This window comes from Ascidiella aspersa, chromosome 2 (assembly GCF_963924565.1).
Source record: "Ascidiella aspersa chromosome 2, kaAscAspe10.2, whole genome shotgun sequence".
Taxonomy (NCBI): Eukaryota; Metazoa; Chordata; class Ascidiacea; order Phlebobranchia; family Ascidiidae; genus Ascidiella; species Ascidiella aspersa.
The window spans coordinates 24,802,809-24,828,552 of NC_139448.1; the positions used below are offsets into that span (position 1 = coordinate 24,802,809).

At 37.2% G+C, this 25,744-nt stretch overlaps 2 protein-coding genes across 2 annotated transcripts; one reads left to right on the plus strand and one right to left on the minus strand.

Annotated features, from left to right (window-relative positions):
- Positions 1-324: 324 nt before the first annotated feature.
- LOC146164458 (RNA-binding protein 5-like) lies at positions 325-24,287 on the minus strand. The gene is made up of 21 exons (XM_083381261.1): positions 24,116-24,287; positions 17,871-17,982; positions 11,057-11,193; positions 9,736-9,889; positions 8,778-8,841; positions 8,243-8,325; positions 7,725-7,820; positions 7,089-7,197; positions 6,522-6,679; positions 6,011-6,205; positions 5,548-5,581; positions 5,424-5,482; positions 4,605-4,736; positions 4,224-4,370; positions 3,667-3,784; positions 3,224-3,336; positions 2,205-2,338; positions 1,923-2,000; positions 1,369-1,545; positions 1,136-1,265; positions 325-990 (listed from the first exon to the last, which is right to left on the minus strand). Exons 1-21 carry the CDS (start codon positions 24,133-24,135, stop codon positions 862-864), a joined length of 2,379 nt encoding a protein of 792 aa, XP_083237387.1. The 5' UTR covers positions 24,136-24,287; the 3' UTR covers positions 325-861.
- On the plus strand, positions 14,172-16,162 carry LOC146164459 (uncharacterized). Its single transcript, XM_083381262.1, has 3 exons — positions 14,172-14,262; positions 14,697-14,888; positions 15,533-16,162. The coding sequence occupies exons 1-3, from the start codon at positions 14,184-14,186 to the stop codon at positions 15,814-15,816; spliced, it is 555 nt and encodes a 184-aa protein (XP_083237388.1). The 5' UTR covers positions 14,172-14,183; the 3' UTR covers positions 15,817-16,162.
- Positions 24,288-25,744: the final 1,457 nt, after the last annotated feature.

Here is a 25,744-nt window from a genome sequence, read left to right on the forward strand (position 1 = left end):
TTTTATTTGCTATCAGTTTTCTTTACCTGGTTTGGTTGACAGGATTTCATTCAATACTCCAGCCTTAGGGTTTTTCACGTAATTTAATATTATTTGTCAAAGATATAATGGAAATGTCATTCAAGTAAAATTTTGTTAGTAAGGTAAACTTTAAAAATCAAGGTAAAGTAAATTTACTTTTCTTCGTCTATGCTTATTATCTCACTTTTCGCTGTCTCAAATAAACATAAAATTATATTTAACCGGTTTGGCAAAACTTTCCTAAAAACTTCGATCTGCACAGTTACAGCTGGACAAATTGAACATGTTATTTGATTAATTGGTTTAATAGAAACCTACATTTGCTCATTGATTTTATTTCAAACATATCAGCGTCAAAATATTAAAATTGAAAGTCACTATAAAATAATGTATTACCGTGGAAACAGGTGGTAACAAACTACTTTCATAAAATGGTTTACTAGTTGCATGCCTGAAAGGCTAGATTTTTGGTCGAGCTTTTGTTTACCATATATCAAAGGTGACGGTCTTCTCATCTATACTACTACGAGTCTGTAGTACAGACATATATTTAATCAAAAGCATAAAACCATGCTGAAGTACCAGAATTTGTGCAGCTTTATACAAGAGTCTAAAAGTATATATTAAACGCCTTAACAGATAACCAAACTTATAATGGTAGCAATGCAGGCACTTGTTTTTAGACGAAAAACAGAAAACAACTCCCAGCAACAACAATCGCGACTCTTCCGACCACCGTCGTGCAAATTCCAGTTGTAGTGCAGACTACAGTCAAAACTGTGCAGTGTTTAGCCAGAACACAGCAACTGTGTTTGTTGTGTTAATCTAGTTCTGTCAACTTCAGTCGGTCTCCAGATATCTCATGTAGGTGACTTTCTTAGCAGCGGTCCTATAATCGCCCTCGCTTCCGTCCAAGTTGTACGACGAACCCCTCATTCCAAGACCCGCGCCTCGAGAACGCTGTTTTACCTGCAAAAAATATGAATTGATGCTAAATTAGCATTTCGTGAAAAAAACAAAAAAAGAACGATTAACATTAAATATAATTAGAAAAATGCAAAACCGATTTGCATATTATTTATTGACGGTTGTTTTAAAAAATAGTAATATTTACGGTGATTGGAGCTGTGATTCCCGACTGGGATTTTCCAAGTCCCGATCCGGCTTTCCAGCCCATCTTTTGCAGCATCTGGTTGCCAAGGTTACGATCGTCCAGTCCGTCTTTCGTTGGTTGCTCGTATGGTCTGCAGACAAATAGCACTAAGTATCCTTAACATCCAAACCGGCATACAAGGAGACGCAATTATAGTTAGGGAGAGACAGCGTTTAAACCAAACTTTATCTTACACAGGGGCTTCGCTCCTCATTTCATTCCTGCGAAGCGGAGGTTCGGTGATACCGAAAGTCTTTCGCCGCTCGGCAGCTCGATCCCTGTACTTGATCTGTGTGTCGACTCCTGTGTCCTTACCCATTAAGCCTCCTGCAGCCTTCTTCTTTGTCAGGGTACCAACGCGGCTTTTCCTTCTAAAAAACGTTAAGGAACTTAATAAAGGCGTGGACTACATTTGTTGCAATTTCAAGTTATTTAAACCTAACAGATTCAACAATGGAACTTTGTTCGGGATTTTTAACAGCGAATACAATAAGACTTTGCTGAGATGTTTTTATAGATTTATACCTGAAGCCTATGTAAATAAATACATTAAATTCAACACACAAGAGAGCGGAATTGTAAACAAAACACACTAATCAGCACTGTTAAAATAAAAAAATGCCAGCTTAACTGAAAAAAAAAAACGCTCTTCTAAACCCCAAAATTCCTTGGACTGCCTTATAACGTACACCGTTATCCGTGATACTCTAGTACTATGAAATATAAGCGTTGCTTCGTTTTCTCTTACCTTTGCTCAAGATTTTGCTTGTGAAGATCTGACATTTCGATGTGTTTCGTCAGGACCTCTTTGGACGGAAATCCACGCCTGTGGAATAATTAGAAGGGGTTCAAACTTATGCAACAAAAAAGGGTTCAAACGATGAAAAAAATAGAATCGCACTGCCAGTGGGAAGGAAAAAAACTTTCAATAAAAATATCAGTTCGAGTAAAAGTACTAAACCACTTGTACGAATCGCACACGACAGCCATGCCTTAACAGTGTGGTGCAAGCAACACATTCTATACCAACCTGCACAGCAAGCAGGCCAGCTTGGTCCAGTCCACCAGCTTTGCTTCCTCTTCTTCAGGAGTTTCCTCTTCATCGCTGTCGCTCGTGTTCATGTAGGACACGAGTCCTCCGCTGGCATCCGATGCTGCAGCTCGCTTCTGGAACGTTGAAGTTGGAATAAAAGTAAGATATGTTTGCGAGAGTTAAGCCCTGGATACTTTTCAAAGGCAGTTTATTTCAGACCTAAATTCGGACGTTCCACCGAGCCAACAATTGTAATTAACTTTTGATGTGTCATTAGCTTTTTGAAAAAATATCTTTTGATGAAATTTATGTTCTTATTAGGAACTCGAGCATGGCATGCAGATGCAATACGCAGACCGAATCATTTATAAACTATTAGATTTTTTTGGCCTTTGCAAATGCGATTTACAATTTTTTTTCATTTAACTACCAACGGCCAAACGTCTCCTGGAGTTTAACGCAAATTGATATGTTTGACTTTGCTTAATTTCGCTTGTTTTTTTCTTTGTTTAAATTTACCTGTTACCTTTACACTTTAAAAGAATTTACTTATGAGTAGCCCTAATGTTTTATGCTTTTGTTCTAAAGCCCAAGAGAATTCTTTTGTTTTAGCAACTGCCGAATCAAAATAACCCTGGCAGTTTTTGGTGTGGTGCGAGACAGTCGGTTTTTAAGCGTACGCGCTCGACACCTCGTTAAAGATTGAGCTCAACGTTGACGTTCGCGACAAATTCTGTCAATAAAGATTAATATTACACTTAGTGCGACTTCTGGTCAGCGACGATCGCTAGGCAAGAAACATCAAGAATTGGCGCAACATAGTTACTGAAGTAAGGTATATTTTGAGAGATCGTTTGAAAAATTTGAGCCTTGAGGACCCGGTACGGTCCCTCTAAACACCTTATCACTGCTGGGGAAATTACTGAGGAATTAAATTTTAAGTTAGATACAAGTATGTAGAACATGGTATTCATGGACTCCGACCGTAGTATGCAGTAAATACATTTAAAACCTACCCCAGCCGGATGTTCAGGCATCTTGAACATTTCCTCCTTGTAAGCAGCGGACACGGCGGCTTGTCGGTCAGCCTCCGAGCTTTGTTTCTCCAGCATCATGTAAACGGTGTCCGCTGAAATAACAATCACGATTGTCAACTCATTAAAGTATACGTTATTCACACGACAACGCTTTGCAAAAATTCCCTTTCAAACAAAGAACATACAAAGTTGTCTTGTCTTGATGACAAATTCTTCGTTTGGAGCCGTATTTTGTTTAATTTGGTATATCATGTGGCGATGTTGGCAGATTGGTTGTCGACGGGAGTGTGATAAGGATGGGAAGTAAAATAGAAGCCATGACAACATCAATGTGGTCTTAGACACGTTTAAGCCTAAGCCCGTATTGTTCACGTCCGTTTATGTTGTCGTAATTCAACATGTTTACCACAATACAAACAGACCTGTCGAAGACTCTTTATTTCCGCCAGGTCCTCCACTAGGTTTGTCTTCCATCAACTTTTTAAATTCTTCCTTCTTCTTGTTCTGGGCTTTTGCCCATCGCTCCATGTCTTTTGCAATCTGAGGTTTGCAGGTTAGAGTTAAAATACGGAAATGACCTTATTCAAAAGTAAACTACAAATGTCTTAATAAAACTATGTTTTAAACCACCAATTCTTGCCCTTTTTAGAGACTTCGGACCTACGACTAATTAATATATAAATCAATAACACTAGAATGGCCTAAAAATTTGTATTTTAAAGAGAATTTAAACATTTAGAAGGCTTTTGTTATTTATTAGTTGTAGAAAGTATTCATTACCCCCAAGACCAAGTTATCAAATTCCCACATTTTGTGTTAACGTAGTGTGTAATCAGCAGTCACTGAATAGCACGACGATTAAAAGATATGTTGCCTAAAGTTGGGCTCTGGTTGGACAAAAGCACAAACGTATTTTCCGACTTCTATTAAACGATTGTCGTTAAAAGTTCAAAGAAGTTAAATAAAAGGCGTCGCTTGCCTTTTTCGCGCTGATCTTTTTTTGCTCCTTTTGTTCTTTGTCTTTCTTTTCCTTTTCGGCTTTCTGCGCTTCGCTCGACACAGGAACGTAGATCTTGCGCGCCGCGTCATAGTACAGGTACTGGCCCGTGAAGTTGTTGTAAAAATACTAAGAAGCAAGAAAGTTTGACAGCGATACACCAATGGGATACCGACTTCTTGCAGTCTTTATATTATTGGTCAGGCCACTTGTCATAAATAAAGGGACGACAGACAACATAACAGATACGCCGAATACTACAAAGTGGCCATACGTGTATATATTTATATTATCATTTCGTTCATTAGGCGGCAAAACAATGCTTTTCGCCATGGCGATAAAACAAAGGCTTCACGAACTAACCCGGGAGTTGGCGTCGTAGTAAAGTCCCGTCGTTGCGTCATAGTAGTATCCAGAGGTTTGATCGAACTGAAACTGGGCCGGAACAGGCGGGGGGTACTGGCCGGGAAGCAGGGCTGGTGGAGACGGTGGTACCTGGGTGAGGTCAATAAAATTCCTTAAATTTAAGACTAAAACTGACATGATTTGTTGATTGACATTTGTAGAAAATAAAAAGCTTTATGATATAGTTTTTTACATACCAAAACGGCCGATGCCAGACCTATGCCCCCCGATCGTCACATACCAGCCACTACAGTTAAAGGCTTTTTGTACATTTAGGCCAGGGGTCGGCAACCTACGGCCCGCGGGCCGGATCCCGCCGATGTAATTCATCCGACCCGCCGCCTCTTTTTTTTCGCTCTTTGCGCCAACACTTTACAGCCTTCTTAAATGTTATTACGATCCGAGGTCTGGCTGATTCACAGTTGTTTTAACATGAAAATAACACAATTCTTAGTTATCATTTTGTGCGGCCCGCAAAGATCTTTCTGAGTTTGGTTTTGGCCCGCGACTAGAAAAAAGTTGCCGACCCCTGATTTAGGCCTTATTTCAATGAATTTAAGATTTATTCCGGCGGGTTTATGTCTTATCCAGCGTATTTGGCTGTATTGCGTCTTGGGCTTAACACTATGGTATTATAGATTATAGATTTTATACTTTAGGTATTGTTGCTTTTTCGGTATTATTGTGTGTTCCCGTCTAGACAATATAGATCACCTTTTTCAGGTCAAGTTATCTCTACATGAGATGAAGAATAGCTGACAAAAACATATGTCTTACTTGCGGTTTCGGCGGCGTTTGCTTTGGCGCTGGAGTCTGACGCTGTGGTGTTACGGGCGCTGAGCAGAGAACAAATACATGTTAACAAAAATATTGGCAATTTCGATAAAATAAGCGAACTCACCTTTTACATCCGGCTTTCCATCGCCTTTTCCACCCTGTTTAAAGAGCAATATTAAGTTAACAAATATCTAAAAACTAACTATTATGCAGGGAGATGAGTTATACAAATTTGTTGAAAGCACATCAACGTGCAGGTGTAATAGGTTTGGCTTAGTATGAGCATCGCAGGACAAATGTATTATTGCTTTCGTTTGTTCTCTACTGTTCAAAAAGCTAACGTGCCGTCTAGCTAGACACTGAACATATGTTTCTAAAGCACAAGTTTTGTGCACTTGCTAAGAAATCTCTCACCACAAAATGACAAATTTATCCAAGCTTAAGTTAAAAAGTACAGTCTTACTAATTTTTACAGCACAAGATTTGTGCACTTGTTAAGAAATCTCTCGTCACAAAATGACGAATTTCTTCTGAGCTGAAGCTAAAGCCACAGTCTATCCAAATACACTGGCAATCAAGACACCAACCTGGGACCAGTGCGCGGCCTGTATTGCGGCTTCGGCAACCTGCACAGCGGCAGAAATCGCCGAATTGGAAGCGGGTTGGCTGGGCGGCTTACGACTGACCCCTTGTGGTGTGCTGAATTCGAGCGACACGTGTTTGCCGTCGATGTGAAACCGTGGGGTGGCGCCAACAAGGTATTCCAATACTTGCTTGCATTCCTGAAAAGATTACACACCACTGCTTTAAGGCTGTACAAAACTACTGAGTGTAATACACATAAAACACAGTCAAGGACTCGACTCATTTGAGGTTTGTGCGGTTTAGCTTAATTTCTATCTTTCTATCTATCTATCTAATGATATGTTGCCTGGTATATGAAGCCAACTCTATTTTTAGGTTTGGCTTAATGTTGGACATAAAAGGAAAATTGAAATAAAGTTTGCTAATGTTATTCAAAATATTTCAAAATACTTTCAGACAAAGGTTACCCAAGGCAGAAACAGAAACTTACTAAAAAAATGGCCCTAACCATACCTCCACGTTCTTCCACTGCACGAAACAAAATCCCCTCGAAACGCCGAGCTTGTCCCGCACAAGGCGTATGTCGACCAGCTGAAAGTGAGTGATGTACTCGAACGAGCTGCGAACGGAGCCTTCGGTCGTGTTTCGATCCAATCCTTTCACGATCATTGCTGAAACCCACAAGCCCTTTGTTAGTTTATGACTTTTATGTGCACGAGGTAACAGTCATTAAGCGATTTTTTAATTCAAATTGGGAACATAACTAGCGAAGCGTTGCAACCGTGTGCCACTGACGTAAAACAAACCTTAATCTATTTTAAAGGGCAATAAAAATGACCAAAAAATCGTTTTACAAAAAAATATTTTTTTAATGGAAGTGGAAGGGAACGTTATAAAAACTGTAAAGTTAGAAAAAAAAAATCTCAAAAGGAAAAGCCTTAAGAGCGTTGGAAAGGTATTTCACTGTAAAAAAAATATTTTTTTGAGTGCAATATTACATCTATTTGTTTGTAACTGTTTTTGTTTCTAATATTTTTACCCGCTTAGGCAACCCCAAACCCAGTAAAACGAACAGCTTACTGTCGCTTGGTGTTCCATGTGATCGTCTCTCTTCGTCGTACTTTCGTGGTTCATTTCTTTCCTCTCGCTCCTCGTAGTATCGTTCACGGTCGCGGTCACGTTCGCGATCCTAGATTTACGTTTTACGGGTTAAGTATCCATTGTGAACCTTTCATGTCGCGCATGTATACAATGGAGAAAACAGTGCGTCTTCGTGATGCGTATTTTGTTTATAAAAAAAAAAAAACTTTTTATGCGATCAAATTTATTTTAAGAGTGAGTTTCACACTAAACAAAAAAGTGCCTTTTTCATTGAATTAAACATTTTAATCTGGGCGTATGTTATGTAAAACCAATGGAAGTTATATTCAGGTGGAGGCGTAGCCAGAATATTTTGCGCCCGGGGACAAACTATAAAATTGGCGCCCTCTCTTCCATTTTTAATCACATTTTCTATTACATTAACATAATATGCCTTACTTTATACGAAAAACCATTAAAATTTTAATAAAACACTGTACTGTATTTAAAGAAGAAAAGCCTCATTTTGGCACCCCAGTACCTTGGTGGGCCGGGAACATATGTACCCCACGCCCTTAGCTACGCCTCTGTATTCAGGTCATATCAGCAATCAAAATAGATATCATTATATTATACCCTGCTAGTTCGCCGCGGCGACCGCTCCTGTCTGTCCGAGCCAAGTGGATCGAAATACTTCATCGGTAATCTATCGCGTCCGACACGAAGCGAACCCTGCAAATGACAAAAGCAATGGTCAAAAAGTAGAACAAGGAAATACAGGACAAGGTTTGAGCGCCTGGCGCATCACGAAAACTGCCGTCAAACTCAAGTTTGATTGAAAAGCGCGACATTTCCTAGCTTCCAAATACGAACAGTTTCCTTTTTCAAGAAGAACGATGCAACACGCTGCCGGTGACTTTTCAAGCGTAGCTACCAAATTACGAATAACATGAAGTGTCATGGGGCACGATCGTCATTGATCAATGCACCTGCAGTTCTATGAAGGACCCTTGCCGTCCGGGCGGCGAAGGGCGGTTTATTTACGTAAAAACATAAGAAAAACTGTAATTCCAACGAAACGATGCTTGATCTCGTGACAGTTGACAACAGCAAGCCCAAGGGGCTTCTACGCTGCGCCATCTAGTGGCCGCCACCTGGTGTTCTGTCATCCACGCGATGGCGTCCCGGGTGCCTTCGAATTCGATGATGCATATTCGTTCGTTACCGCCATTGGAACCTGCATTGCCCAACAGTCGAAAGTGTCAGCGTCGAGTAATATAAAAGTATAACAACAATAGAAACTGCTATTGCGTCCTAATACAAGTGTTTCTCCGTCGAAGTTGTTGGGCGAGGTGAAATTGGCAACCGAAACAGCAACTGGTCAAATTGTTGCGTTGAAACAAAAGTTCGGCAGGCGACTTTTTTGTCAGTAAACTTATCTAAAATCCTAATACGAAGTTCCAATGAAATGAAAATCCACCTGAAATCAGCACAGCGTGAACTTACCTTTTTAAAATAAAATATAACCCTACTATCGGTAGTAGGTACTTGGTCCGCAGGGTTCCAAAAGTCACTGAAAAAAACCTAATTCTGCCTCGCATCACGGTAAAGTACATTAAGAAATCGGTGTATCGCTAGAGCAACAATATATATTCAACTGAGCATTGTATACCATAAAAGCCATTTTACCTTGATCATACTCTATCCTGACGCTGAGCGATGGAGCTCCGAATCTTTCAACTTCGTCGCGGATCTAAAAGTTCAGGATGTTGTGTAAACTAACAGTGGCAATGCATTATTTCACAAAATTAATTGAAGAAAAACTTTTTGTTGCTAAAGCCGATTTTTAACCAAGTAATTAGTAAATACACATAGTCTTAAAACAATATGTTACCACACAAAAATAATACTTAAGAGGTATACTGAGAATACAAAAAACCCTAACGGGGTAAACCAGTGGTTCCCAACAGTGTAGCCATAGAGGTATTTTCGGAGGCCCATGGGCTTCCATGCACAACATTAACGATCTACATGCTTTGCTGTGATAATTTGCAAATAGACGCCTAATTTAATGCAATTTAAAAACAAGGCTAGAGGACTGCACTGGGACCTCACTGGCTATTTGTTGAAAACGATATGACTTAGACCAAAGCTATTGTGCAAATGACTGTAACTGGGGAGATTCGTTGTTTTTAAAAATATTTTACTCACTTAACCAACAATTTTGTTTCGCTGTGTGGTCTCTTTATGACCCGGGTATATTGATTATTAAAGCAAAAAGCATTTTTCGCGCATCGCTCAAACATTGGGCTCAAATTCAGTTGAATATTTATAACGACTTTCACCGACAACAAGACCTCTCCTAAGGTTTCTTGCTTACTACTGACATGCTATTGATGTAGCCTTGTGCCGTCATTTTCAAACAGTTTCATGTCCCCGTTATATGAAACGCTGGATACGAACCCGAAGTTAAACTTATTTCATGAAGGAGTCGACAGCTTTCAGTCAAACCATCAAAAGGATCGGTCCATCACACAAAAAAGGTTGGGAACCACTGGTGTAAACCTTGGCCTTTTTGGATGAAGTCAACAGTACAAAAATTGTACAGGCAAGGTGAGCGACAAAATGTAAGGGTAGGCTGACAAACCTGTTTCTCGTCTATGTGGGCATGTACGCGATTGACCACTACGGTTGGACAAGCACCACGCGACCAAGTTGACTCCCTGTCCCGGCTTAGGGGCGGCGAACCGTGACGACGATCTTCACGTCGGCTCCGATCCCTCGGGTAATCCCCCCGTTCTCTGCAAATCCAGTGTCAGAGCGTTACCTGCAAGCGCGACAACCACGTCTTGCTCTTACTACATATTTTTGCGTGAAAAAAATTGCCAAAAAAAAGGTTAAATGGAAACGGTGGTGGAAAAGATGTATGGTTTTGGAAAAGCGCTTATATCTTTGATATTATTGCGATCTTAATACTGAAGATAAAACCATGGAGTATACTTTTGTACTTTGCGAGGAGAGTCAACTTGATTCAAAGCTTTATTCACTAACAAATCTTTCAATGACAATTTTGCGCTCAATTGCTAATTTAACAAGGTTTATCAGATGGCCTAAGACCTAAGTGACACCGACACAGCAGTTTGGCCTGCGCAAATGTCCAATAAAAATCAATAAGAAAGTCTACAAAGTAGGGCTACAGTTGGCTTAACATTCAGCAACCCTCGGGTTCAACTAAGCCGTATTTTCGACGTGCGCGACTATGTTTAAAATGTCCCGATGGATTAAAAGTGAATGCGAAAAACGATACGTTGGTTGTAATTAAAAATTGAATCGAGCGAAACAGTGACTCGGCGTACTTTCGCTACAGTATGAATTATGCAAGTGTAATTACAGCGAGAAAGCAGGACCAAAAGTAATTTGTTGGTTGTACTTCCATTTGCGAAGGAAATAAACGGTAAACAAATGTGAAAGTCGTCGAAAGTGCACGGGAAAGAAGGAAATTGATTGACAGACAAGCCACACCTCGCTAAAACTCGAAGCAAATTGGTCTTGTGGTAAAGCTGCGACAGCTTTAAGGTTTAATGAACCTATCCTAATCAAGTCTTAACCAATCGATAAAAGCGCTGTATCTCAAATGACGGTTTTCCAATCGAAAAACAAAATTTTAACTCGTAATAAAAAAAATCCAAAGTACAGATATAAAAGTTTATATTTCAGGTCAGGGTTAATATTTTTTATATTTTAGGTCATTATAGAGGATTAGGAAAAAAGTTTACAAGACACGTGGAGTTACTATTAGTTTGTTCGATTTTTTCATTTTAATATTAGTTAATACAAAGTCCTAAAAAAAACAATATCCTCATTGGCAAATCATGTTTTAAAATATGCATATTTGTATTTGAAATGTATTTCTAACCTAATAAAAATAGGACTTTGGGAGTAAAAAGTTTATTAATAATCGTGTATACCGCGGAGCAGGCGGATCCCGGGGAGAGTCCCTCCAACCTCGTCTGTCACTGTCTTCCCTATAGTCCCGTATGGGGGAGCGATCCCTGTAGCGGCCACGCTCTTCTGGACGACGTCGATCTACATCTTGCCTAGGGTACTGAAATCAAACGAACATTAGTTGACCACCGGGTGGACAAATCGATCAGGTGTCTAAAACAACAATGCGTTGGGCCGTATAAACTAAGGTGCAATTTTTTTTTTGTGCAGTTTAAATCGTAATTGGGCCAGATTGAATTCGCGGGTTAGCTACGATTGTTGTGGTTGTAAGTCGCCCTTAACAACAGCTAAAATGTAAGATTTATATACAAAGTTTTAAAAATCATATATAATTTAATTTATAGTTATTCTATTTTTGGTATTCTGTTTAACCAGATTTATTACCACCTTAGTAAAGAAAATAGATACCTTTCTCTGTTTTACAAGTAAAAAAGTAATTTGTATTTGCTGTGTGTGTTTTTTTGCCAAGTAAACTAATATTGAATTTTTTCATACTTTCTGCTTAGACAGCGACGCCCATTAACGGTTCGCCCGAGTGATCATTAAATATTCCCCGGGGTATTCCTGTTTGGGTTTTGGCGCAGAGGCTCAGCGATTTGATTACTAAGATTTGTCGCTGCGAAGATGTACTTGAAGCACCCTGTCTGCAGTCCGGCCATAATGCCTTTTTTGTGCAAGTAATTTTACGGTTGCTTGCTGTAAGTTCGGAATGCAGACGTTCAGTTCGTAGCGCAAAGATAAAGATGTTTTTAGTTCTAAAAATACTACAGCTTTAGTTCGGTAGTGGTTCAAGGTTGATTAACGAGCGTCGTTAAGTGTTTAGATTTGGAATGACCGCAAAACTAATACAAAAAATAAATACGTTTACAAAGTGAGTCAGAATGAATTGCTTCTATTCGTTATTCGACATTTATTCTTAGCGGAAAAGTATCTAAACGTTGGTATCAGATTGAAAAATATTCTGAAAGAACATTTATACATGAAACAGTTAACGTTAAATGTGGAAAAGGCGAATTTAAGCAAATTATGTTAGTAATGGTTTGGTTAAAAATGCGCAGCTGCATGGAGGTCCGACGCACCTAAGGCTACTCCTTTGCTCGTAGTGCTTATCGGACGGTCGAGGCGTGCCATAAACAAGGCGCAAAATTTTTTGCTTGTCGTATACATACATATTTAACCGAAATATCGCCCTACAGTTTTAGGGCTTGGCATGTGAGTACAAATAGGCCATAACCCCGCTGCCAAAAAATGACAGGCAATATTAAAGTAACATGTGCAGGTGTTCATTAGTACGGCGACGAAAGAACACGCTAAAAAATCGATGCAAAATTTGAAGGCTCCTTAAAATATAAGCGCATGGGTTTAAAGCGTATGGTCATCGTCCCCGCCAAATTACCTCTACTGATCAATTCTAATATACCCGGTGCGGGTTCATCAATATTGCATCGTGGGTGGCAACGGGTGTTGCAAATGCCTGGCATACAAATAGTAAATGTGAAAAACTCACGAGCCAATGCCCGACTCAGTTATATCTGGAAAATGCTACGCGTACGAGAAAAAAAAGAGTTATTAGGAAAATATCGAATCGAACAAGGCGCATGGCGGTGGACAACGAAGCTTTCATTAGAAAACCGTTTGGATGTCAAAAAATATTTGCTATTTGTAGAAGAAGTCAAGTGCTTATCTGACAACGCTATTAGTTTTTTTTCCTACCTGTGCACAATTAATTTCGACAAGCAGCGACATTAAAAAAATGACCTAGATAAAAATTAAAGTCAAGTGGCTGAGAGTAGAATTAGGAAAATGTCGGCAATCCAGGAAGCCGAGTTAAAAGCAAGCCTCATGAATTATTCTAATCAGACCTTGCAATTGAGTTGCTGGAAGGATAGTGCTTTGGAACAGAATCTAAACTTGTCAGCCGGGACAAAAACAAGATTTGGTGACCAATCAATATCACAGACGTGTGATTTGTCAGGTTGAGTAAAAATAACCTGAAGCCTAAGGTGAAAAGACACAAACAATGGCTAAGATAAAGAAGCGCTTATTCATGCCCTTACTCGTAAGCGTAACATGGAAATATTTCAAAGAAAGACGAGCTCAGTTCAGCTACAAGACTCTTCTGTTGTGTAGTGCGTCGAAGGGGGAGAGAAAGCGAAATCGGAACTTGCTCAAGTTCGACTACGTTAAGCAGACGAGTTTCAATTAAACAGTTGACTACGCATTTTGCAGCAGCCCCGTTTCAGGAAAAGTATTTGGCGAAAATTTCTGTCAGACAGTCTTTTCTATCGTTTAAAACTGAACGTATCAATTACCCAGGATTAACACCTCGATGTTTTACAACCGCGTCTTTCGGAGGACGGGGTATTTTCTATCAAATTAGTTTTAAATAATCGGACAGGAAAATTACTAACTACATATTTTATACAACGCAAAACAATGTAAAACAAAAACAAGAGTATACATGTATAAAGCACTTCAGAGTTCCTAGAGTAACAGCGTTTCGTATGGTGACAAATAAAGGTAGTGAGCGTGGGTACGATGTACACTGCGGCCATGGTGGTAACCATGACGTCAAATCGTTGTAGTTCGGATGTCGTTTAATTCATGATGGTGGTTGCGATAATTAGGTAAATCAACGATTACTAAGCAGCAAGACCTCGTTAATTTAGGCGAATGAGTTACGCCAAACAACACAAAAGAACATGTCTGACTCTTATCTTTCTTCATTATGTTAAGATAGAGGTATTTTTAGGTGATTGACAATCCAGCTGTAATAAACATCTTGACTCAACGATCGAGAATAAAGTTTACATGATACAAATCTTAAAAGCTGCGTGATAAATTTTGTAGTAATATTCACATCTGTGTTAAGCAGTAAAACTAACCTATTTTAGCTGCAATAATATAATCAGGAAATCAATCACTGCAATTTATCCCCAGTACCGAGCGTACAACAGTGTACATAGTAGTAGCAAACAGAATAGGAGAGAAATGAACACGATATGGGCCGGCTGCCACATGCAGGGTCGCGGTGGATTAAGCGCCCAACGACCAAAACCAAGCAACAGGTCACCGGGTCCAGGTGGTCGCATGACCAGCAACATTGCCGAGTGGCGGAGACACTCACAGGATCGCAAAAAGGACAAGCCTCGACGTGTCAGCCCAACAGGTTGGTAGCGGGGGTCAAACAGCTGGGGATTCTTCAAACCCCTTAATGGTCTATGGCATTTTTTTCTCGAATTGCGTCCCGCGGCACTTGTTATTTGGTTATAACTTGTTTTTATTAGAATAGGCGTGCTTAAATGCACAATATTGCCATCCAATAGAAAACTGAAAATAGTAATACATTTACAGGATTCAAAGCCTTATTAGTTTTAAGGCGGTTGACAAGTGTGATATCAGGATTTTGTAGAAAGTGCAAGTGCGATTTTATGGTTACTAAAACAAGGAAAGGTTCTTGCAGTTTGATACAAGTATAATTTTTAAAGTTTTTATACGTTTAAGAAACCGAAGTGACGGCAAACTAGAAAATTGACACGCATTTGTACACGTTTACTGCTGAGACAACGATTTTCAAATAAAAATCTACTCTTTGTACTGTAGTTTATTCACCAGCGAGGAAAGTTATATCAAGGTCGAACGAAGATATTGCAAAAAGGGATCAACCCCCAGCCGACTGGAAAAACAAGGACAACGATTCGAGGGACGACAGTGCCATCGGGCGTCCAACTTCACAACCTGACTTGCAGTCGCGCCAAAATGGACGCTGCATTTCCTGTAATTTTACCACTGAAGGTAGGGTTTTTGAAGCTTTAATAGGGACTTTGGCAATATGACACCGATTTGACGGCACAAGCGCAAATATGCACACAAAGCTGTACGCTAAATAATTAATTTAATAAATTGGTGGTTTACCAGTGTTTATTGCTGAGATGCTTATGTTATTGATAATGCAAATAGTAGAAAAAAACAGAAACATTTGTTATGCCACAATTACGTTTTTTTTTTTTATTCTGGAAAAGATCCAATCCTGTATTGCTTACAAAAAGTAAAACTTAATCATACACTAATGACCACTCCTGAAACTGTAGATCAGTGGTTCTCAAACTGTGTGCCTTAAAAGAGAAGTGTGACACAAAACTGTTTGTAACTTCAGAAATATATTTTATGTGTTTTTAAAGCATATAGCCAATCATACAAGACTGGCTGCACATAATTGATTAAAAACAGTGTTCTAAGATTTTACCAATTGCCTTACTGTGCATTATGGGCGGTGATATTATTGTTATGTAGGAAGTGTGCTGTGAATATTTTTTGATTTTCTTAGTGGGTTGCAAGCCAAAATAGTTTAAGAAACCACACCTTTAAATGAACCACAAACCTATACAGATAGGTTTTCATTTCTACACTATTTGTTTAGCAATTTATAAATTTTATAGACGTAACAAACCAAGGACAGCAATTGACGGTTCCTCCAGCAGCATTTTACAAAAGCCCAAGTGCACCCAATTTCCATGAGGCTACCACAACATCCCAATGCATAAGCGGTGAATCGAGCCATTGGGACAATACCGAACAACAATTATATTGGCCTATTACAAATGAAAAGCATACACAAACAGATCCCGTGCCGAGACGGAAACTGAACAAATTAGCGGTTCCAAATGGACATACCACCCATGGAACAAGCACTACATATATTTTTAAGGAAACGAGTGTTTAAAGAAAAAAACTCTTTGAAAACAGTTTGGTAACAGGATTGCTAATATTTTTATTCCTTGTTGCTAATCATTTATTGTACTCGTGATTGTATTTTAGTCGATTTGGTTAAAATAAGTGGAAAAGTAAACAGAAAAAAAACAGTGGGCTAATTACATGCCATTATCTTTTTTATACAGTTTCTATTGTTTTGTATAAAGGTTCATGTCTTAAGTTGTTAAACCCAACCGAATTAGAGCAAAAAACAACTTCACAATTTTGACTCATTTAACTTTTGTTTTATTTGAATCAACAACTAATTTAACATGCCAGTGATTCCAGATTAAATTTAGTTTTGACTATTTCTAATTTAAAACTAAAAAAAAAATATTCTTAATTAGTCATGTACCTTTGTTAGTCAAATATTCATCAATGGCAGACTGTTGATATTAATGACATACTAAGGCTCTGTTGTAATCAAGTATTTTTTGTTTAAATAACAAATAAAGAAATGCTTGGCAAGTGTATTATGAAATAAGGTCTTTTCTAAGACAGATGATTATTTTTTTAATATATATATATTGTGTTACTCAATTTTGGTAAATACACTATTTATCGTTTTATCTTTTGTTTATTTTATAATAAAGGCATAATAATGAAGTGTAAAAAGAAAAAAACTGGGATAACAGTTGATTTAATTAAGTTTATTTCGTCAAAACATTATGTAGGCCTCAAAACAATATTATTGATAATAAGCAACCTGTTTTACTCTTTAGGCTTCATGCCTACAAAATTAAAGTTCAATAATGCACTAGTATAACCTAGATTGTATATATATATATATATATATATATATAACCAAAAAAAAGAATTGTAAAAGGTTTCAGACTTAATCTACATATAGGTTAGTGTGATCACTTGATTAACTGTATCATACAGTGTTTTGATCATTAAGCAAATACACTGAGAGGATTGTTGTCTATTCTTTACTAGATAACTGGTGAAAGTTAACTGTTGCTTTGATAAGTTCATTTTTTTAATAATTACAAGAAGTGTGTCCAGGTCATTAATCATAAATTTTAAATAGAGTCTTGTATATATCAACAGTGGCATATCGGGTGGGGGCAGTTACATTTTTGTCAGGGTTCATTTCACTGGCTAAGCGCCATTGTTTTTTTACACTAATGTGAAGCAAAAATTAAAATGAATTCTCTTTATCTCTTATCTGGGTTTACCGTAGATGCAGGACATTTTTCTCCATAGAATGCCTTTTGCTATTGCTAAAAATGTTAAGTTAGGGGTGGGGGTCATGGCTGTTCCAGTATTGGTGTAGCAATCGTCTCTATACCTAAAGCAGAATCTTTCAAAAAGTGGTCTATTTTTTACTGTAGTGAGTCTCTATTTTTATTAAATGATAGTTACAGCAAAAATTAGTCTCTATAAGCATATTATATTACCACAAGCCAAGATTAGTGTGCAATTGACGCAATTATTTTCCCCGTAACTAAAGCTTGGATTTTGTTTAGCTAACTGACTTGGTGCACAGAAAAAAGATCTGTGTTTTGTATTGCAGATGGTAAAATAAATGCAAAAAAGGCATCTTCACTCGAACATAAACTTGAGTTGACATTTTTCTCCAAAGTATAAAGGGCATGCTAAATAAAGTATCGCGATCAGTTCTGATACCAAATTACATCATTATTAATATGGCCAAAGAAGCAAAATTAAACAAATTACAAATTGACAGTGCAATTGAAGTGATTTTCTTGATATTAGGATGAAGTTTTATTTTAATTTTGCCAGCTTATTATCTCCAATGTTAATTCAAAATTAAAAAAAAACTTTTCAAGTAGCAAACTTTATGTTGGTTTGTAAACATGGCTGTAATTCACAAGTAATAATAAACAACTGTTATTACAATGTATGTCAAAAAACATACATTGTTTTATCCAACATTTAAAGAATAATTATTATTAAGGTATCTTTAGGGAGTAAAAAATAAAACAAACTGATTGCAAATTTTACAGCATTTTTACCATAAAAAATATTATTTTTGGAAACAATTTGCTTTATACTTACATCTTTATCCAAAGGGTGTCCTTGTGCAACATATTCGTTCCACTCGCGTTCCCTTCTGTAATCCGAATTTTCAGGTGAGTAACGATGTCTTCCAGGCGAGTCACGACTATCTCTAAAGGATATATTTATATTGATGTTCAAATGTACTTAAAAGGTTTCTATCTTGGTTGCTTTGTCTACTGAATATACCACACAAGCTATCAATGCTGACTTGTGCGCCAAAGCACAACATTAAATAAATGTATTTTGCAACAACATTTGTATTCCATTGTAAAACCAAAGAGTGTGTCTCACAAAACTGAGTAATGTGTAACCTGGAAACTACAGATTATAAATTTATTCATGACTGAAAGTCTTTGGTCAGTATACACCATAGGCTAACAGGATTTAGCAAAGAATTGCAAACAGCCAAAAAATTCAACAATAAGGTCAAGAGTCTTCATTTATACGACAGTAGGGGTCTGCATGAGTCAAACGCTGAGTTAAAATATGTGGCCTACATCAGGCTTTAGTTTTAGTCTTTGAGGTCTTTCACTCCAAAGTTTAGGGGTATTGGTCTTTCAAATAAGGCCACAAAGGTTCTTATCTGGAAATCTATCCAGAATACCAGCACTTATACTGTTTAATACGTTATTGCTAACTAACATTTTAACTAACTGGCCCTAGCAACTCCATGGCTGTAAAATTGGCATTTCTTTAAGATACATGGTTGAGCTTTTTCCACTATAGGGTTAACAAAATCACCTTAAATAGTAGTACAATGAACACCTAAAGAATAGACTTTTGTTTGCAAACAATTTAATTATGTTGAATCTGGTCAAAATGAAAGAAGATTGGCGGTATAATATACATCCACTACATATCCCAGCACTCCAGCTTGCAAGGTTGTACAGTTAAACCTTGCTTTCACCTAACAAATTAACAGCAAATATCTATCACATGAGAAGTGTCATCACTTGTGTCTAACATAAAATATTCAAGCCAACTGTCAATTCCTTCAATGTTCCCTCAGCCTCCTTGAAGTTCCATCTTTGAAAGGTCTTTTAGCATCCATTTATATGAGTCTATATCATTTTTTTCAATATTTTTGCATATATTGTTTGTTTTTTTGACATTAGCCTAAACTATTTTTGTTCGACCGACAATCGACCGACCTTAGTTGTTTCCTATTTGGTTTACCTTTCAGGCTACAAATTAAACCTGTATTTATGCCTACTACACCAGACTATATTTTTGAAATGCTTCTACAGTTGTATGTGTATAGAAAGCTGGTTTTACATTATTTTAGTATTCCCAAATAATAAAACCAGTTATAAGGAATACCTTTCAATATTAAATGTTTGATATGTAGCTGGTACAACATCAGTTTTTCATACAATTAATATATAGTTTTGAAATTTTGTCACTTTATGCCAGGGGTCTGGAACCCATGGCATGAGAGCCATATGTGGCTCTTTTTGTGACGCCATATGGCTCTTTTGATGAAAGAATCTTGCTTGTAGAAACATCTAAGCTATCATTTCTTAGCATGATCTCAAATAAACCTACATTCCACAGCTGTTGTCCTAACTTTATATTTCCTTTTTCATTACACATAACTGAAAATTTTCGGCGCTTCTCGCAAATCTTAGTTGTTTTTCGAGGCATGTTTCCCATTTGAAGGAATCTCTTAATGTCCAAAAGGCCCTATTCTTTCAACAATCCGTAATTAAAGATTTGCAAACTTGGCTAATTTATTTTTGGTGCATAACATATATGTTAGTCCTTTAAAAGAGAACAAAATAAAGTTTAATAAACAGCCCCGCTAAATTTACTTTTTGTTGCCAACCTGTACCTAGATGTTAAAAAAAGTTTTATATGGCTCTCATGGAAGTACAACCAAGAATATTTGGCTTTTATGGCTCCCTTAGCTAAAAAGGTTCCCGAACCCTGCTCTATGCTCATTGTTCCAAATACACCATGTGCATGAGAATACAGAAAGATCCTGTCCTAAACTGAGTGCTAGCTTAAAACCTGTTAAATTTAGTATAATAGCAGTATGGGTTGTTTGGGTGAAAGGGTAAAAAAGGGCATGCAGGTCCAATGTTGTAAATATACTATTTTATTTTTATTCAAGTTTATTTCATCCTAACATACACTAAAATATCGCAGTTTTGTTCTGTCTAATATTACTTAATTATTGTAGTTTTGGCAGTATTTAAGTCACTTTCTTCAAACTATCATGTAAGTGTTCAAGTTTTAGTTTTTACTAAGTTAAATTTATTTGATTCAAGGGACAAATTGGATTTAAATAGTTTACTTTTAGTAAATAGGCCAGTGGAGTAAAACGCCATCAAACCATTTTCAACTGTCTCTAGGAATTGACAATAAAACTAACATATTTTATATTCTTTTTATACTGTTACCATATGTCATTAAAAATAATTATTCAGACACAACCAATTAACGACTAGCAAAAGCCAACTTTAACGACCCAAACCATGCCTCAAAATAGTTTAGTGTGCAATCGTTAACTCGAGGCGAAAAATTAAACCAAGACGGTAAGGTAAATTGCAAGCATTCCTCTTGCCACCTGCAATACTAAACGAACATCGTTTTTCCTGGATGTTATTATGACACAATTAGCGCCACATCTGAGCCGAGCAGTGTACCGAATCAGCTATAATACAAGCTGTGGTCTAGAGAAAATAAGTTGAGTCAATTACACAATAAACATGTGGGCTTAGGACAGTGGTTCTCAAAGTATGGGTCGCGCAGGGTCAAAAAGTGGGTCGCTCTATGGTGATTGAATCCTGCACAAATGAACTGTTTTTATTTCAGTTTTCAAATATTTTTAATTTAATCATAACTGAATTATTGCATTATAAGCTTTTCATGTCCCACGGCTTTGAATCTGTAACCTGGATTATTGCATCATAATTGGTTTTATGAACGTTTTGATGGCAGTCAGCTACAGTATAGCCATAGCCAACTACAGTAGCTAATTTAGCAAGGGACATTAACTGCACCGAACTCGACATTTTTAACGATAAAAAAATCAGCCAACCTAAAGGAAATACGAAAGAGAAAAACTGTCCTGCGTTTACAATCGAACAAACAGGAGACGAAAAACGCAATTACTTTGATTTCGCATTAGCTTAAGCCATGTGACCTAATTACATTAAAAACATTGCCGCTTAGGACTGTGTGTAAAACCCTGACAAAAACGATAATATCACTAAAGAAAAGGGTGGGGGGGGACATCCATCCCCCTGGATATGCCACTGCGTATCAGGTCTTGAGGTGTTCACAAAACTTAAATTTTGGTCGCACTTAAAAACTTGTAAACCACTACAAATATGGGGATATAAACTTATACAAGAGATGTTTTCAAAACAAAGCAAATATTCTACATTCTACCAAAATTTTGTTTATGTTTACTATTTTGGCACAAACAGAGGAGCTTTGACAGTTTAAACAAAGAAATCTGGGTTACATGACCACGCAATGGCTGGCAGCTGAAAGTCAATTTTGATATTGGTTGTTGGTAAAATCTTTCATATATATAGTAGACTTTAAAGCTCATTCGTCAGGTCTGGCATGTTTCCACATTGATTTAACTAAGTTTAGAAAGTGAAGAGTGTACAGGGAATTTTTTCAGAATTTGTTCAGTAAGAAGTTTAAATGATTTTATCTATATTTTTTTTTTTATTTTTTTTTTTTTAAATCTTTTATGTACATATATATGTTACCAGTATGGCAGAATGCTGGCGACTTGGCGACTATGTCGGCCGAAGAATCAGCAGAAAAACCGAAGAAATTGGTACAAAAAAAATTTAAGTAAAAAAAAATTTGAAAAAAAATTTTTTCTTATTTTTTTCCAACATCTAATTTACAAAATACCTTGTGGTTGTTTCCACACATATTAAATCACATATGTTTTTGAAAAGAGGAAATATGTAATAATGAATAACATTACACACTACAATTGGCAGAAATTAATGTGTTGTGTCATTTTGAAAAAAGTTACGGTAGTGTGAAGCACTATGTTTAGTGAGAAAAAGCCAGTGTTAAGGCATATAGACTGTTTATTATTTTAAAAAGGACACACTTTTGATCATACAATTGTTACGTGTTGGCAGTTTTACTTTGAATTGGCAAGTACTTCTATATTGAATTGATTTCCTGTATATTGAGTTGAATTCCCCATTCCTGTTAAATGTACAGGTATAACATTCGCAAATGGACAGGTATAACATTTCGCAAGGATGTACCAGGCTATGCTTCTCCCCCTAAGGCCTAAAGTATATTTTTGGTTGTTTAATTCTGCAAATGCAAAAATTTTTCTACTTTAGCGTTTTACTAGGTTTATGTGTCTTGTTTTCAACAAATCTATCCCAAAGGTAATATGCATACTATGGGGCATGTTGCACTGTCTGTGACTGTGACAATTTCTATTAAATTTTATTATAAATATCATTATTTCGAGCAATATAAAATGGAAATTTATCCAAAGAATATTTTTTCGTGCTTTTCAATCTGGTTTTGAGCAGCACGTTTTCACACAAGTTTGCCTGAAAACAACTTATCTAAGCAGACATGTACGTACACCCCAGGCCCCAGGTTGTACCTTCACTTGTCCCTTATGTATTTGTTAATGACTTAATCTCACAAAATTTTTTGCGTCTCCGGCGCTACGTTTTGTTGTCTAATTTTATTATTAATAGCCTTGTTTATTGCCAAAACATGGCAAGGTTCATACATTCCTTAGGCGAACACATCATTTAAGTTTAGGGGCGCGACCAAAAAACCGAAGAATTTTTGCCAAAAATGCTTGTCACCAGAAGGCTGGCAAGATTCTGCCAGCCTGTATGTTACACTACATTTGCCCCATAATACAACTTGTCAATCCCTGAATGGAAAGTTTGGCCTGATAAATCTCCAACACAGTTGCACTTTTTTATTATTCACACAGGTGACCTTTCCAAAAAGTGCTTAAAATAGATTACATGTGAGTCTGAAAAGTATTTGCCAGGTTGGAAAGTAACTAAGGCCTGCGCAGAGGATTTATCCCCGCGCAGTTTACCGCTCAGCTGCGACATTTTCATGTAAAATCACTGTAAAATGCAGTCAGCCACAAAAAATCGATCAAACACGCAAAACTAAAGTCGCGCTAACTGTTTTCAGTATAGCACTTCAGTATAGCAATTTTTAGCTGTGCAAATTTTACAAATAACGTTATTAAAGCCGCGCAAATTTTGCTGGAAGTGTTATTAGAGCCGGGCAATTCCAAGTTGCAAAATCATCTTCCTCCCGCAAAATCCAAAGTTTCCAATCTGGAGTATTTGAGAAAACTCAGGTTGACCAGGTGCAACTAAGGTCAAAAATGAACGCCGCTACTATAATATATGGGAAAAACGGGTGCATATTCATTTTTCTGGGGTGCAGGAGTAGTATGTTAAAAAATAGAGGGTGTACTTGCAATACTTTTCACTGGGTAAATACACATATTTCGCTCAACTTTTCACCACGTAAATACACATATTTCGCTCAACAAATTTCAGAAGAATTTGGCATGTGCAAATCGGTTCCTAAAGTTAAGGAGTTTGACTGACGCTGGTTTAAAATCTTACCACTTTTGAAAATGTGCTAGGAAATTAGATCAGCACTGTTTGACTTGTTTATAAGAAATTATTAAATGAATTTTGAAATAAACGTCTGGAGTATTTGCGAAAAACCAATCTGGAGTATTTGCGAAAAACTCAGGTTGACCAGGTGCAACTAAGGTCAAAAATGAACGCCGCTACTATAACATATGGGAAAACCGGGTGCATATTCATTTCCTGGGGGGCGCTGGTCTAGAATCCTACCACAACGAAACACCATTTGGGTTAGGGTGCGGGTTAGCGTTTGGGTTAAGGTGGGTCAAGTATTATTATTAAACAAAAAATATAATAAAACTTGACCCACCCACACCCGAACGCTAACCCGCACCCTAACTCAAATTTTGTGCGTTGATTTTAGAACTGTGGTAGGATTCTAGACCAGCGCCATATTTTGCCCAACTTTTCACCACGTAAATACACATATTTCGCTCAACAAATTTCACAAGAATTTGGCACGTGCAAATCGATTCCTAAAGTTAAGCAGTTTGACTGGCGCTGGTTTAAAATCTTACCACTTTTGAAAATGTGGTAGGAAATTAGATCAGCGCTGTTTGACTTGTTTATAAGCAATTATTCAATGAATTTTGAAATAACAGTCACCTTTGTCCATTTCGATTCATACTTCCTCCAAAATTCTGTTAGTTATGTGCAAACAGGAAATTGCAAAACAAACGTTAACTTTCTTTCTGCTAACATATAATGTACAATTATGTAAGAAACAAAATGTTATCACTTTTCAATTATTATGGGAACATCTAACATATTAAAGTTTGTTAAACTGTAGGAAAATTAGAAAAAAAAGTTGAAAACACTTGACGCATTCTAATGTCCGGTAATATGAAAACAATTAACCAAGCAGGACTGCAGCCTGCAGAAACTTTAACCCACAGAAAAAAACGGTAGTCACGTGACAATAAGCGCGCTACAGTAAATCATTTTAATAATGCGGGATTAAAGGGTAAATTCTTGGACGAATTTCTCAATAATAAATTTCGCACGACTGTGAAGGAAAAAAAGTAGTAAAACGTCATCTACACATTTAAGTCCTAATAACGCAAGCCACATTCACAAAAAGTGTTAATACAAAACCCGAAAACAATACCTGTCAACACAACCATTACGACCAAAGTTATTCGTACTGGTTAGCACTGTTTCAAGTGCTAGTTTTAGTTACACAATTGTGCAATGTAGATGCATTTTAATCGGCCAGTCAACCTATAATTGGATGAAAAAGGCCTAAACCTATAACTAATTGCAACAGAAGGTTTTTGCTGAATGGTCGGCAACCTTTTTCTAGTCTTCGGCCGCAGAGGTCGGCAACCTTTTTCTAGTCTCTGGCCAAAACAAAACTCAGAAAGGTATCTGCGGACAGCAAGAAATGTTAACTAAGAATTGTGTTATTAAAATGTTAGAACAACTGTTAATCAGGCGGGCCTCGGATCTTTTTTGCACTTAAAAACGTGTTTAATTAGATTAAGGAGGTAGTAAAGCGTTGACGCAAAGTGCGAAAAAAGGCGTTTGTTTGGTTTATAATTTGAATCCACACGCTGTCATCCATACTACCAATGAAAAGTGCAATAAAATTACCTTGAAGGAACGCGATAACATTTAAAGTTAATCTAGCTCGGTTTGCTAACCTTTTCAAGTCAAGGTGCACCTGGCGAGCAAAGTGAGCGCGTTTTTTGGTAACTAGTCAAAAAGTATGTAAAAAGGACTCGTGTCTAATTTGTCAAATAGGCGGCGGGCCAGATGAATTACATCGGCGGGCCGGATCCGATCCGCGGGCCGTAGGTGGCCGACCCCTGTCCTAGCATCTTGAGATTAGTATCAGATGAAACGTAGGCCCTAAAGTTTTAAAAAAACAAAAAGTGAATTAAATATAAAAACAATTAGACGAACATATGACATTACAACCGTAAACTGTAAGGTAAAAGTTCTACATCAAATAGATGTCATCAATCCGCATCAACTAATTGTTTCAACGACGGCCGGGTTAACCAATTAGGCGGGTCAATCTAAGAAATATATGGCTTGAACCTTAAAAAATTCCTACAAAAGGTTTTTTAACGGTTTCTTGTAGTATCTATCATCAACAATAACACATCAAAAATCTAGGAGAAAAAAATATATTTGACATTTTTTATTAAAAACAAATAATTTCGTGTTTTTCAGCAGCATTTTGTTTTCACTTTTTTCTATTTTTGTTTTCACTTTTATTCTAAACGAGAA